General features: G+C 45.2%; 2 protein-coding genes across 4 annotated transcripts in view; one reads left to right on the top strand and one right to left on the bottom strand.

Annotated features, from left to right (window-relative positions):
- LOC109884204 (parvalbumin alpha) overlaps nt 1-4,250 on the top strand; it is a 58,189-nt gene extending 53,939 nt beyond the window's left edge. The window contains exons 2-5 of one of the 2 annotated variants that reach the window (XM_031811630.1): nt 2,006-2,077; nt 2,866-2,998; nt 3,469-3,578; nt 3,666-4,250. In XM_031811630.1, the coding sequence (XP_031667490.1) occupies nt 2,014-2,077; nt 2,866-2,998; nt 3,469-3,578; nt 3,666-3,694 (336 nt within the window). In that variant the 5' untranslated portion in view covers nt 2,006-2,013 and the 3' untranslated portion in view covers nt 3,695-4,250. The remainder of the gene's footprint in view (nt 1-2,005; nt 2,078-2,865; nt 2,999-3,468; nt 3,579-3,665) is intronic. The other variant, XM_031811631.1, reaches the window with a different exon arrangement.
- Nucleotides 4,251-4,447: 197 nt separating this feature from the next.
- LOC109884206 (brain-specific angiogenesis inhibitor 1-associated protein 2-like protein 2) lies at nt 4,448-15,897 on the bottom strand. Of its 2 annotated transcripts, XM_031811626.1 has the most exons (15): nt 15,560-15,897; nt 15,312-15,373; nt 13,625-13,700; nt 11,423-11,509; nt 10,263-10,324; nt 9,995-10,066; nt 9,807-9,896; nt 9,454-9,521; nt 8,690-8,753; nt 8,470-8,574; nt 8,132-8,234; nt 7,716-7,923; nt 5,423-5,488; nt 4,965-5,339; nt 4,448-4,858 (listed from the first exon to the last, which is right to left on the bottom strand). In XM_031811626.1, exons 1-15 carry the CDS (start codon nt 15,696-15,698, stop codon nt 4,783-4,785), a joined length of 1,653 nt encoding a protein of 550 aa, XP_031667486.1. In that variant the 5' UTR covers nt 15,699-15,897; the 3' UTR covers nt 4,448-4,782. The 2 variants fall into 2 exon arrangements, with proteins under 2 accessions (XP_031667486.1, XP_031667487.1); XM_031811627.1 differs by having other exon boundaries at nt 15,312-15,897.
- Between the last annotated feature and the right edge of the window lie 5 nt (nt 15,898-15,902).

Raw genomic sequence — 15,902 nt, 5'->3', positions numbered from 1 at the left:
CACCTCCATTTCACTAGACTCTATCCACCTCCATGTCACTAGACTCTATCCACCTCCATGTCACTAGACTCTATCCACCTCCATGTCACTAGACTCTATCCACCTCCGTTACTAGACTCTATCCACCTCCGTTACTAGACTCTATCCACCTCCATGTCACTAGACTCTATCCACCTCCATGTCACTAGACTCTATCCACCTCCATGTCACTAGACTCTATCCACCTCCATGTCACTAGACTCTATCCACCTCCATGTCACTAGACTCTATCCACCTCCATGTCACTAGACTCTATCCACCTCCATGTCACTAGACTCTATCCACCTCCATGTCACTAGACTCTATCCACCTCCATGTCACTAACCTAATCAGGCTTTATCTCAGTAATATCGAGGCTTCCTCACCCCATGGCCTCGTTCTTATTCAGAATGATTAGACAGAGTCAGACAGAATGTCCCTCTGACGGCTTCCACCAATTTATCTTTCAATGTCTTCTTGCATTATTGCAGGCGAGGGTAAGGATGCTAGTGGAGACTATTGAGATTCTCTCTCAGTTGTAATGAGTAGTTATTAAGCGATATCTGTCTGGCTCTTTACTGACATCTTTTGAGCAATTTAAGGCAATGCAGGAATGATTTCACAAACATTTCAAAACTGTGCACCCAGGACGCGACAACTGCCATGATCAAATTGAGCTGGTTGAACTTGTAAATGTGAGGCAATAGGACTCTGGCTCCATTTTGAGAGAGTGGTAGTCACATGCTTTCTTCTAAGATTTGTCTTGGGAAGTATCTTGTTGATTATCATTGCACCTCTGTTCACAATCTTTATTTATGCTGCGTCTTATATTACCAAATATGGCCTTTGGTCAGCTTTCTCCCCCCCTCTCTCCTTTCTCCCCCCCTCTCCCCTTTCTCCCCTCCTCTCTCCTTTCTCCCCTCCTCTCTCCCTTCCTCCCCTTTCTCCGCTCCTCTCTCCTTTCTCCCCTCCTTTCTCCCCTCCTCTCTCCTTTCTCCCCTTCTCTCTCCTTTCTCCTCTCCTCTCTCCTTTCTCCTCTCCTCTCTCCTTTCTCCCCTCCTCTCTCCTTTCTCCCCTCCTCTCCCCTTTCCCCCCTCCTCTCTCCTTTCTCCTCTCCTCTCTCCTTTCTCCCCTCCCCTCTCCTTTCCCTCTCCTCTCCTCTCTCCTTTCTCCCCCCCTCTCCCCTTTCTCCCCTCCTCTCCCTCCTCTCTCCTTTCTCCCCTCCTTTCTCCCCTCCTCTCTCCTTTCTCCCCTCCTCTCTCCTTTCTCCTCTCCTCTCTCCTTTCTCCTCTCCTCTCTCCTTTCTCCCCTCCTCTGTCCTTTCTCCCCTCCTCTCCCCTTTCCCCCCTCCTCTCTCCTTTCTCCTCTCCTCTCTCCTTTCTCCTTTCCCTCTCCTTTCCCTCTCCTTTCTCCCCTCCTCTTTCCCCCCTCCTCTCTCCTTTCTCCTCTCCTCTCTCCCCTCTCTCCTTTCTCCCCTCCTCTTTCCCCCCTCCTCTCTCCTTTCTCCTCTCCTCTCTCCCCTCCCCTCTCCTTTCCCTCTCCTCTCCCCTTTCTCCCCTCCTCCCCTCCTCTCCTTTCTCCCATCCTCCCCTCCTCTGCCAAGTTCATTTGGGTGTCCGTTGAGTGCCAGAACGATATAGAGCCCAGCTCATGGTCACTGGCCAAACTCTGATGCTGTTCCTCTCTTCTCTCCTACTCCCCCCCTCTCTCCTCCTCCTCTCCTCCTCCTCTCCTCTCTCCTCCTCCTCTCCAGTGTGTCCTTACATCCACTGTCCTTACTTTGTGACTGCCAGACACTATTCCTGGTGCTTTACATCACCACATTCCCAGAGACAGTGGGTCTGTGTATCTCTGTCTGTCCTGTTCCTTAGCCAAGGTCTCAGGGCTCAATAGAACCTAGTAACTGACATTAAGCACTTTGTCCTAGCGCCTCATTTATGCTATCCATATTATATATTCATAAACCTCTCTCTCTCTCCCCCCTCAGTTACCAAGATGGCCGCTTTGAAAGATTTTTTGAAAGCTGATGATATTCAGAAGGCCCTTGATGCAGTCAAAGGTGAGCACAAGTTTTCACTGTTGAAAACCAAACCAAATCTTTTGAAAATGATATAATATATATCTCTCCATTTCCTTTTCCCGTCTCCTCCCTCCCTCCCTCTCCTCCCTGTCCATGTGCTTACCTGTCCGTGTGTGTGTGATGACCTGCCCGTGTGTTTGTGTGCATACCTTTGCGTGTGTGTGTGATGACCTGCCCGTGTGTTTGTGTGCATACCTTTGCGTGTGTGTGTGTGTGTGTGTATGTGTCTGTGTGTGTGCTTACCTGTCCATGTTTGTGAATGTGTGTGTGTGCATACCTGTCCGTGTGTGTGTGTGTGTGTGTGCATACCTTTGCGTGTGTGTGTACCTGTCCGTTCGTGTGCATCTGTGTGATGACCTGTCCGTGTGTGTATGTGTGTGTGCTTACATGTCCATGTGTGTGTGTGTGTGTGCTTACATGTCCATGTGTGTGTGTGTGTGCTTACCTGTCCGTGTATGTGTGTGTGCTTACATGTCCATGTGTGTGTGTGTGTGTGTGTGCTTACATGTCCATGTGTGTGTGTGTGTGTGTGTGTGTGCTTACCTGTCCGTGTGTGTGTGTATGTGTGTATGTGCATACCTTTGCGTGTGTGTATGTGTGTGTGTTTATCTGTCCATGTTTGTGTATGTGTGTGTGTGTATCTGTGTGATGACCTGTCCATGTGTGTGTGTGTGTGTGTGTGTGTGTGTGTGTGTGTGTGTGTGTGTGTGTGTGTGTGTGTGTGTGTGTGTGTGTGTGTGTGTGTGTGTGTGTGTGTGTGTGTCCAGCGGAGGGTTCCTTCGACCATAAGAAGTTCTTTGCTCTGGTGGGCCTGAAGGCCATGACTCCTGACAATGTCAAGAAGGTGTTCCAGGCTATTGATGCTGACCAGAGTGGATTCATTGAGGAGGAGGAGCTCAAGTAAGAGGAAGAGAGATACACATAGACGGGGACACGCACATAGACTCATACCAAATACGCACATGGATAGGTGTGCACACACATGCATTCATCAGATGTGAATGTGTGGCTATTTTCCCATTTACAAGCTAGCATACCATTTAGAATGCCTGCCCAATATAGGGTTGCAAAATTCCGGTAACTTTGCCAAAATGCCACGGTGTTCCAGAAATCCTGATTGGAAGATCCCTGGCGTCAGGATGGAATAAACAGTAAATCCAGGAATCGTCCAAACATGATATCTGGAAAACCTAGAAATTGTGGGGAAAGGAAACAGGATTTTGCAGTCCTAGCTTAATAAATGTTTTCTTCACGCTAAATCTCTGACCTCAGGTTCGTACTGAAGGGTTTTTCTGAGAACAGCAGACACACACACACACACACAGCTCCTTAATCTTGACCCCTAACCTTTGAACTCTCTTCTACCTCAGGTTTGTGCTGAAGAGTTTCGCTGAGGACGGCAGAGACCTGACCGACGCCGAGACCAAAGCCTTCCTTAACGCCGCCGACAAGGACGGAGACGGAAAGATCGGCATCGACGGTGAGAGAGGTGGGAGGATGATAACGGAATGAAATCCTGACTCATTCCCAGAGGATCTTAATGTCGTCCTCTTCTTCTCTTTTCCAGAGTTTGAAGTCTTGGTCCATGAGGTGTAAAGAGCACCTCTAGTCTCCCCCTTTCTCCTCCCCTGCGAATTCATGTTTTAAATGCCCCCCCCATCACCCAAAAAGCACCACCGAGTCCAGGGTGAAGTTTCTCCTCGACACAGATCTAGGATCACCTTCCCCAATCCCAACCTTAACCATTAGTCGGGGAAAAATGCCAACTGACCCAAGATCAGCGTCAAGGCTACTTCACCCTACTCACCATACAGGCCCAGAAACAGTACCAGAGACGTCCACCAGGGGGAGGTAGAGAGGTGACTCCCCAACAAGCACTACTGTATTTGTTTGTATGTTTTTCTACCACACCAACATCCTGTATATATGTCCTGTTTTGTTTTGAAAACCTCATGACTGTCTCCTTTTAAAAGAAAACCTTTCCTGTAGATATAATGTACCAGACACCGTCCCTTTCCTCTCTAGCCGTCTATGGACCCTATGCCACCTTACCCAAATGGCACCCTAATCCCTTTATAGTGCACTACTTCCAAAGGGTGCCAAAAGGGAATAGGGTGCTATCTTTAATAGAGTGCCATTTTTTGGGGACTGAACCAAAACAACCTGTGTCTCTCATTCTTTATTTTTTCCACCTCACACATACTTGTACCCTCCTTCCTTTCCTCCCTCCCTCATTTCCTCCTTCCTCTCTCGTCGGGTGATGAGATGTATAAATAAAGAGGTAGAGTGGTGAAGAGAGAGAAATGATTCAAGATAAGAAATACTAAGAAATAAAACACCTTGAGTAAAATGACTATTTTATTTGTTATTATTTCATGATTTAATATAAACTAGACTGGACACTAATATACTGTAGAACAAGGGATGCACAAATGAGACGATTCATTTCGATAAATCTATTTCCCAATAAAAGCATCCTAGATCGAACCATTAGTAAACCATTGGAAAATCTATCGAAACACACAAACAATGTGACAAAGTGCTATTCTTAAATCGCATAATAGTACAAATAAATATATATTTTTACACGATTAGATGATCTACATCATTTCTCTAAAAATAGACTCAATGCCAAACTCAAGGACGTCAGCTTTTCTTGACGTCGACATCTCTGTGCTGATTGGTCAGTGGGTCCTGGGTGCTGATCTGTCATTGGTGGCTGTTGGTTTAAGCTTCACTGTCGCAAAGGGGTTGGTTCCCCTGCAACAGATCAGGTGACATGTAAAGAACTAGCACTCAACACTAATGACAAACATCACAGCAGGCACACACACACACACACACACACACTGACACACACACCTACCTGGGAAAGAGTAGGTTTTCTCCAGAAGCTCCAAGGGGTGACAATGATTCTGCTGTCCTCTCCGGGAAAGTAGGCTGGATTGGTCGAAAGTCAGCTGACCCCCTCCGGAGCATTGTTGTTGGGTGAGGGGGTGGCGGGGGCGGAGGAGGAGGGGGCGGGAGCTCGTTGTAGCCTTTCAGGCTATTTGTTCTCGTCACATTCTCTGGCTCCGCCCTCCTCTCAGGGAGGGGAGAGATTGGTCGGAAGTCGACGGAGGCCCTGCGAGTGGGTGTGGTAGGGGGCGCCACATCACCGTAGGCCTTTTCTGATTGGCCCATGGAGGTGTCAGAGGGATCCAACAGGTTGTTCATGCTGTGGCTCCTCAAGGAAGTGCCACTGGAGGGTCAAATGTCAGATATGATCATATTGATTGATTGATTGATTGATTGATTGATTGATTGATTGATTGATTGACATACCTGGAACCCAAGAGGTTAGAGAACTCCTCAATAGAAGAAACATAAGCTGCTGGGAACCAGCCCTGGCTGTTGGAACAACAGAGACCAGAGGAATATTAGCAAACACAACAATGGCCTAAATACTGGAACAGACAAGTTCCTAGATAAAGTCCACTGTTTTCCCAGCCATGTCAGCCAGCCAGCCAGCCAGCCAGTCAGCCAGCCAGCCAGTCAGCCAGCCAGCCAGTCAGCCAGCCAGCCACATAGGAATGAATGAATGATGGATGGATAAAGGAACAAACAAACAGACAAACAAAGGAATGAATCATAATGGTCCTTGCTGTTATCCACTGACCCCTATCATAGTATGTTATCTATTGAAGAGAGTAACTGACCCCTATCATAGTATGTTATCTAATGAAGAGAGTAACTGACCCCTATCATAGTATGTTATCTATTGAAGAGAGTAACTGACCCCTATCATAGTATGTTATCTATTGAAGAGAGTAACTGACCCCTATCAATGTCTGTTCTCTACTGACCCCTATCATAGTCTGCTCTCTACTGCCCCCTACCATAGTCTGTTATCTACTGACCCCTATAATAGTCTGCTCTCTACTGACCCCTACCATAGTCTTATCTACTGACCCCTATCATAGTCTGTTATCTACTGACCCCTATAATAGTCTGCTCTCTACTGCCCCCTACCATAGTCTGTTATCTACTGACCCCTATCATAGTCTGTTATCTACTGACCCCTATCATAGTCTGTTATCTACTGACCCCTATCATAGTCTGTTATCTACTGACCTCTATCATAGTCTGTAATCTATAGACCCCTATCATAGTCTGTTATCTACTGACCCCTATCATAGTCCGGTATCCACTACCCCCTACCGTAGTCCGCTATCCCCTACCGTAGTCTGTTATCTACTGTAGAGAGTAACTGACCCCTATCATTGTCTGTTAACCACTGACCCCTATCATTGTCTGTTAACCACTGACCCCTACCATATGCTGTTATCCACTGACCCCTATCATAGTCTGTTATCTACTGTAGAGAGTAACTGACCCCTATCATAGTCTGTTGTCTATTGTAGAGAGTAACTGACCCCTATCATTGTCTGTTAACCACTGACCCCTATCATAGGCTGTTAACCACTGACCCCTATCATAGTCTGTTATCTACTGTAGAGAGTAACTGACCCCTATCAATGTCTGTTATCTACTGTAGAGAGTAACTGACCCCTATCAATGTCTGTTCTCCACTGACCCCTATCATAGTCTGCTCTCTACTGACCCCTACCTACCATAGTCTGTTATCTACTGACCCCTATCATAGTCTGCTATCTACTGACCCCTACCATAGTCTGCTATCTACTGACCCCTATCATAGTCTTATCTACTGACCCCTATAATAGTCTGCTATCTACTGACCCCTACCATAGTCTGCTATCCACTATCCCCTACCATAGTCTGCTATCGGCAGGGTAGCCTAGTGGTTAGAGCGTTGTACTAGTAACCGGAAGGTTGCAAGTTCAAACCCCGAGTTGACAAGGTACAAATCTGTCGTTCTGCCCCTGAACAGGCAGTTAACCCACTGTTCCTAGGCCGTCATTGAAAATAAGAATGTGTTATTAACTGACTTGCCTGGTTAAATAAAGGTAAAATTACAAATAAATTAAAATTAAAATCCACTATCCCCTACCGTAGGCTGCTATCCACTATCCCCTACCGTAGGCTGCTATCCACTATCCCCTACCGTAGGCTGCTATCCACTATCCCCTACCATAGGCTGCTATCCACTATCCCCTACCATAGGCTGCTATCCACTATCCCCTACCAAGGCTGCTATCCACTATCCCCTACCATAGGCTGCTATCCACTATCCCCTACCATAGGCTGCTATCTACTATCCCCTACCATAGGCTGCTATCCACTATCCCCTACCATAGTCTGTTATCTACTGACCCCTATAATAGTCTGCTCTCTACTGACCCCTATCATAGTCTGCTCTCTACTGACCCCTATAATAGTCTGTTATCTACTATCCCCTACCATAGTCTACTATCACCTACCATCGTCTGCTATCCACTATCCCCTACCATAGGCTGCTATCTACTATCCCCTACCATAGGCTGCTATCCACTATCCCCTACCATAGGCTACTATCCCCTACCATAGTCTGTTATCTACTGACCCCTATAATAGTCTGCTCTCTACTGACCCCTATAATAGTCTGCTATCTACTGACCCCTATAATAGTCTGCTATCTACTGACCCCTACCGTAGGCTGCTATCCACTATCACCTACCGTAGGCTGCTATCCGTTCTCCCATACAGCCACCCATTCCTCGGTTCCTGGACCAACACGGTGACCATCTCTCCCCGGGTGAAGGGTAGGAGTTTGGGGTTGGAGGAGGGTGGGTGGGACACCAGGGCTCTCATGGTCCTACCCCCACCCAGACCCAGAGACTCACCCACTGAGGAGGAGCGGGATCGGCTGTGGAGGGGGGACGGGGCTGGGGGAGGAAGGGGGTAGAGAGGGTGATGGATGGAGAAGGAGAAGAGAGACAGATGGAGAAAAGTTTATCCAATGAAGAATCCCCACGGTATCAACCAAAATATTTCCCTGCTATGCACTAAATGAATACAATAACACACGTGAGTAGTGTAGCTGATTGACTAAATATAACCCTGTTCTTTGGGGGTGCCGTGTAGTCATCACACCTCTAGAGGGCACTCTCCCCAGGGCCTGTTGTTCTCTCCTGGCCCAAGACATGTCTCTGTCCTCATCTACTGTCTGCAGCAGAGAGCTCACTGAGCCACACAGCTGAGGAGAGAGGTAGACAGGGGAAGGTTGATTGGTTGGGTGGAATACTTGTCTCTAGCTTGTTCCTCCTGGTCAGGGTGGGTGGGGCTACGGGATCTCTAACCTGTTCCTCCTGGTCAGGGTGGGTGGGGCTACGGGGTCTCTAACCTGTTCCTCCTGGTCAGGGTGGGTGGGGCTACGGGGTCTCTAACCTGTTCCTCCTGGTCAGGGTGGGTGGGGCTACGGGGTCTCTAACCTGTTCCTCCTGGTCAGGGTGGGTGGGGCTACGGGGTCTGGAGCCTCGTGTCTCGTTCACTTTCTCCTTCCATCCATCAGCCTTCTGCTGTAGGGAAGCCCCTGTCTGGGGGAGAGATGGGGACATTTCAGAACCTGTGTGTGTGTGTTTGTAAAGGTTTCTGACGTCCCCGTTTGTGACATAAACATGTCTGTGTGTGTGTGTGTGTGTGTGTGTGTACCTTGTTGATGAGGAAGAGCAGTGACTGTGTCAGTCCGCAGTGTTTCTCTGCCAGGAAGCGATACCTACAAATAACAACCGTCATCAAAGTCATTATCATAATAATGGTTCTAATAGTAATTGTGTTGGTAATGTATTAATAACGGTTCTAATAGTAATTGTGTTGGTAATGTATTAATAATGGTTCTAATAGTAATTGTGTTGGTAATGTATTAATAATGGTTCTAATAGTAATTGTGTTGGTAATATATTAATAATGGTTCTAATAGTAATTGTGTTGGTAATGTATTAATAATGGTTCTAATAGTAATTGTGTTGGTAATGTATTAATAATGGTTCTAATAGTAATTGTGTTGGTAATGTATTAATAATGGTTCTAATGGTAATTGTGTTGGTAATATATTAATAATGGTTCTAATAGTAATTGTGTTGGTAATGTATTAATAATGGTTCTAATAGTAATTGTGTTGGTAATGTATTAATAATGGTTCTAATAGTAATTGTGTTGGTAATGTATTAATAATGGTTCTAATGGTAATTGTGTTGGTAATATATTAATAATGGTTCTAATAGTAATTGTGTTGGTAATGTATTAATAATGGTTCTAATAGTAATTGTGTTGGTAATGTATTAATAACGGTTCTAATAGTAATTGTGTTGGTAATGTATTAATAACGGTTCTAATAGTAATTGTGTTGGTAATGTATTAATAATGGTTCTAATGGTAATTGTGTTGGTAATGTATTAATAACGGTAAAGACTGACCTCCTCTCCTCCTCCTTCATAATGTCATGTTGACTCTGTCTCAGGTACTGCATGTACTCACTGTGCTCCTAGAGAACACACACACACCATTACTGTCTGGAATGTGGTAGTGTTGGACCGTGTCTGATTTAACTGTAAGAAGGAGGGTCTTTATTATTTTATGTATGTAACTAGGCAAGTCAGTTAAGAACAAATTCTTATTTACAATGACGGCCTGCCAAAAGGCAAACATACCTCCTGTGGGAGCGGGGGCTGGGATTCAAAATACAAATATAGGACAATACATCAGGCGAAGCAGCCACAAGAGTCCGTAAGAGTGTCCACATGATGTGTGTGTGTGTGAGTGTGTGTACCAGTGAGTCTCTGAAGGCTCCTCTTCTCAACTGTCTCTCCAGAGCTTCTGCCTGGTTCCTCACCTCCAGCTCATACACCCTGCGACTGCCCTGTGGAAGAGATACAGGAGTATGTGTTAGTACACACACACACACACACACACACACACACACACACACACACACACACACACACGCCAGATACTCACGTCAATGTACTCTTCATCCAACTTGACATTCTTCTCCATGGCCTGTAAAACTTCTACCTGGAACCATCGAATCTGAAGGGGAAGAATTACAACGTTACACCCTGAGTGGGGAAGAAAAACAATGTTACACTCTATGGCAGTGTCCACACACATGCTGTGGATGGAAACAGTGGGGTGGACATATTGTAAATAAACATAGATAAATAGGTGGTATAAAGACACTAAATAGGATCAGGAACATATAGACATAGATAAAACAGATACTGACCACTCCCTCCATCTCAGCTGTGAGTCTTCTCTGCGTCTCAGATATCTGTACCAGGACATCTCCTGTGGATCACACATACACACATTAGTATCACCAATTAGCAATGACGATAGCATCTCATAGGGAATGAATGGGGCCGTGCATCAGAGCTAGCAACCTAGCCTTATTAGCACTGACAATCGCATCTCATGGGGAACGAATGGGGCCGTGCGTCAGAGCTAGGCTAGCATGACAGTGTAGCCACAGCAGGTCAGCCAAGTGAGAAGGTCAGCGCACCAGTGTGACCATGAAGAGAGGATCAGGTAGCTGATTTGAATTATAGATGACAGTCTTTCAGCCGCACTCAATTCATTAGCTCAACTGGCCTACTGTGTGTGTGTGTGTGTGTGTGTGTGTGTGTGTGTGTGTGTGTGTGTGTGTGTGTGTGTGTGTGTGTGTGTGTGTGTGTGTGTGTGTGTGTGTGTGTGTGTGTGTGTGTGTCTGTGTGTGTGTCTGTGTGTATGTGTGTGTGTGTGTGTGTATATGTGTGTGTATATGTGTGTGTGTGTGTGTGTGTGTGTGTGTGTGTGTGTGTGTGTGTGTGTGTGTGTGTGTGTGTGTGTGTGTGTGTGTGTGTGTGTGTGTGTGTGTGTGTCTGTGTGTATGTGTGTGTGTGTGTGTGTATATGTGTGTGTATATGTGTGTGTGTGTGTGTGTGTGTGTGTGTGTGTGTGTGTGTGTGTGTGTGTGTGTGTGTGTGTGTCTGTGTGTATGATCATTCCATCCTTACCTCTCAGTAAACTCTGTTCTTATTGCTATTTATTGGCAGTCATCCACACCGCCTGCCACAACAACCTCAAAGTTACTCAAAGACGCTAAGAAGGAAGTTAAAGGTAGACTATTGATATTGAGATGAGCAAGATGCAAGACTTTGCTCTCAGTCACACACAGTATCTGTGCATGTGCACAGGTTAACATCACACTGTTCACAGCGTGGTAGCCAGGGCACCAAACAGAGGAGAAGTTCTTAGTTGTTGCAGAAATTGACCCACTATGCTATTGACTTTCTGCATCTAGGTCATATCGCTGAGTATACCTTTAAAATAGCCCCAGTCTGTGCTTGGCCCATTGTAGCTGGTTCTATGGTACAATACAGTAGACAGACATACACACACACTTACCAAGTGAGCGAGAGGAGAGTGTGTGAAGGGCCTGTTCTCCCATCTTCGCTACAGCACTAAAGTAGGCCTCACTGGTAACAGCCAAGGCTGCAACACAACGCACACACACACACACATACACACACACATACACACACAACCTGTTAGCATTATAGCTATTAACTCACAAGCCCAATAATGACACAAACCAAACCTTGTAATCATATCTTAACTGTCCCAAACAATTGACCCAATAAGTAAAAACACCTGTGGTGATTGACACCTGATACAGGTAAGACTGGGTCCATAAATAGCCCAGTGGGTAGGTAACATCCATAGAGGTGGAAGGAGAGCTCTGGATGGATAGCAGCTGTTTTAGCGTGGACTTTGCCAATGAAGGTTTTCACCATTTTAAAGTCACAGAAGCCATCATGGCACAGATACAAAGATGAGCCCTCTTTCTACCTCTATGGGAAACAGGCCTTTATTTACCACGTTACAACTACCTGCTAACTTCTACCTCGATGGGCAACAGGCATCTGTTTACCATGTTACATCTACCTGCTAACTTCTACCTAGATGGGCAACAGGCATCTGTTTACCATGTTACATCTACCTGCTAACTTCTACCTCGATGGGCAACAGGCATCTGTTTACCATGTTACATCTACCTGCTAACTTCTACCTAGATGGGCAACAGGCATCTGTTTACCATGTTACATCTACCTGCTAACTTCTACCTTGATGGGCAACAGGCATCTGTTTACCATGTTACATCTACCTGCTAACTTCTACCTCGATGGGCAACAGGCATCTGTTTACCATGTTACATCTACCTGCTAACTTCTACCTCGATGGGCAACAGGCATCTGTTTACCATGTTACATCTACCTGCTAACTTCTACCTCGATGGGCAACAGGCATCTGTTTACCATGTTACATCTACCTGCTAACTTCTACCTCGATGGGCAACAGGCATCTGTTTACCATGTTACATCTACCTGCTAACTTCTACCTCGATGGGCAACAGGCATCTGTTTACCATGTTACATCTACCTGCTAACTTCTACCTCGATGGGCAACAGGCATCTGTTTACCATGTTACATCTACCTGCTAACTTCTACCTCGATGGGCAACAGGCATCTGTTTACCATGTTACATCTACCTGCTAACTTCTACCTAGATGGGCAACAGGCATCTGTTTACCATGTTACATCTACCTGCTAACTTCTACCTCGATGGGCAACAGGCATCTGTTTACCATGTTACATCTACCTGCTAACTTCTACCTCGATGGGCAACAGGCATCTGTTTACCATGTTACATCTACCTGCTAACTTCTACCTAGATGGGCAACAGGCATCTGTTTACCATGTTACATCTACCTGCTAACTTCTACCTCGATGGGCAACAAGCATCTGTTTACCATGTTACATCTACCTGCTAACTTCTACCTCGATGGGCAACAGGCATCTGTTCACCATGTTACATCTACCTGCTAACTTCTACCTCGATGGGCAACAGGCATCTGTTTACCATGTTACATCTACCTGCTAACTTCTACCTCGATGGGCAACAGGCATCTGTTTACCATGTTACATCTACCTGCTAACTTCTACCTAGATGGGCAACAGGCATCTGTTTACCATGTTACATCTACCTGCTAACTTCTACCTCGATGGGCAACAGGCATCTGTTCACCATGTTACATCTACCTGCTAACTTCTACCTCGATGGGCAACAGGCATCTGTTTACCATGTTACATCTACCTGCTAACTTCTACCTCGATGGGCAACAGGCATCTGTTTACCATGTTACATCTACCTGCTAACTTCTACCTCGATGGGCAACAGGCATCTGTTTACCATGTTACATCTACCTGCTAACTTCTACCTCGATGGGCAACAGGCATCTGTTTACCATGTTTAGCTGACCTAACTAGCTGACCTGCTATCTTCTACCTCTATGGGAAACAGGCCTGTCTTTACCATGTTACAACTACCTGCTAACGCCTGTCTTTACCATGTTAAATCTACCTGCTAACTATCTGACCTGTGATAGATGCCTTGTAGTGTTTATATCAGTCAGGGGAAGGACGCTGACATCATGTTAGCCCAACTAGGTCTAGGGAACTTGTCAGAGGGATGACCCCCACACACAATGACACAAATGCATACTTATGTATTAACTTTCACACACACTCGCTCATATACACACACACCTTGGAAAGCCTTGACATAGCTGTTTCCTAATGTAACTAGCGTCTGTAGGCCTGGGTTGAACTGTTCCATCAGGTTCTATGGAAGAGAACACAGAACAAACAAACATTGAATATTGGCCAAAACTAAATGCTATGCCTTGTGTTTAGTAAGGCTTACAAGTGGTTGTATATTTAATCAATAAGGCCCAAAGGAGTGTGGTATATGGCCGATATACCACGGCTAAGGGCTGTTCTTAGCTCGACGCAATGTGGAGTGGCTGGATACAGCCCTTAGCCGTGGTATATTGGCCATATACAGTGGGCTCCAAAATTACTGGTACCCCTGACTGGCAATGCACAAACAATGCTTAAACAAATAGAAACAATATAATTATAGGGATAAACTCAAAATACCAACATGTGAGAAATACTGTACTTTATTAATGTTTCAATGGAACCCACCAAAATCAAACAATTACTTAATACAAAATACATTTGACCAAAACCAAGGTTTCATAATTATTGGCACTCCTCATTTACTACTTAGTGCAACCACCTCTGGCAAGGAGAAGTCTTTTCCTGTGATGTTTGACAAGGTTCAGGAACACATTTGGAGGGATTTTGGACCATTCCTCTGTGTAGATCCTTCACAGTCTTGGGTTTGCCCTTATCAACTGCCCTCTTCCACTCAGCCCACAGGGTTTAGATTGGATTGAGGTCCGGCGACTGAGATGACCATGGGTAGAACATTGACTTCGTTGTCACAGAACCATTTCTGTGTGGATCTTGAGGAATGTTTCAGGTAATTGTCTTGTTGGAAAGTCCATCTATGGCCAAGTCCCAGCCTTCTGGCAGAGGCAACCAGATTGTCAGCCAAAATTGCCTGATACTTGGTAGAATTCATTATGCCATCAATCTGAACCAGTGACACTGGACCTCTGGAATTAAAACAGCCCCAAAACATGGTGGAATTTAATTTGTGGTTTAATTTTGGTTGATGTTACTTACAACAATCTTTAAGGGTGCCATTAATTGTGAAACCTTGATTTGGAGGACATAGATTTTTTACCTTTATTTAACTAGGCAAGTCAGTTAAGAACAAATTCTTATTTTCAATGACAGCCTAGGAACAGTGGGTTAACTGCCTGTTCAGGGGCAGAACGACAGATTTGTACCTTGTCAGCTCGGGGATTCGAACTTGCAACCTTTCGGTTACTAGTCCAACGCTCTAACCACTAGATTATTTTGGTTGGTTCCATTGAAACATTAATAAAGTACAGTATTTCTCACATGTTGGTATTTTGAGTTTCATCTCTATAATTATATTGTTTCTATTTGTTTAAGCATTGTTTGTGCATTGCCAGTCAGGGGTACCAGTAATTTTGGAGCCCACTGTATCACAAACCCCGAGGTGCCTTACTGCTATTATAAACTGGTTACCAACGTAATTAGAGCAGTAGAAATAAAAGTTGTCATATCCTGGTATATGGACTGATATACAACGGTTGTCAGCCAATCAGAATTCAGTGCTCGAACCACCCAGTAAAATGTTTTTTGAAAGGTTTTTGTACATTTCCCCCCCAATACACCCACATTTAGAGTATTATTGGAGTGTGAAAGATGGGGGTAGATGACTGCCAATACTCTATTTACAACATTTCAATAATCTAACCCCATAGTATTAGCCTACCATAAAATATATACTTACCGCGTACACAGACAATGTAGACCTATGTAACTGATCACTGTTCGCCCCCGACATAGTAACCGCTTCGATTTCCACAAAACAAAAACGGAATAATAATTAGGAAAAATACATGAAAAAACTATTCTCTTTACACTCCAGAGTACTAGTTGAAAGTTAAGAAATAAAACAATTTAGTTGTTAGTCGGCTAGCTAGGTACTAATCAGCGTATTCAGTTACAGGCTTATTTTCGTTTAATAGTGAAAGTCACCTTGGCTATTAACCCACTCCTTCTGCCTCGTTGTTCCCTTGTTCTTTCTGCCACCAACAACAACCTGTTGTGATAGCTCCTTTCTCTCGCTCCTTTCTCTCGCTCCCCCTTTCTCCCACCCGTTAATCAGCCTCTTCATCCATCAGCCTCTTCATCCCTGCATCATACGCCAATTATACAGAGGAAAGGAAAGAGACACCGATACGGCCGGGTCAGCTGAATTATAGATGGATCAGAGTGAAAGGATGGAAACATCCCCTGTTCCAACTCAGCCACCACCACAGGGAGGGACGTAGCTAGGTAGGCTCACACTCGGAGCACTACATGTAGTATTAGATTACGG

The sequence above is a fragment of the Oncorhynchus kisutch genome, unplaced genomic scaffold (assembly GCF_002021735.2).
Source record: "Oncorhynchus kisutch isolate 150728-3 unplaced genomic scaffold, Okis_V2 Okis01b-Okis20b_hom, whole genome shotgun sequence".
Taxonomy (NCBI): Eukaryota; Metazoa; Chordata; class Actinopteri; order Salmoniformes; family Salmonidae; genus Oncorhynchus; species Oncorhynchus kisutch.
This window is presented reverse-complemented; position numbering and strand designations above follow the sequence as displayed.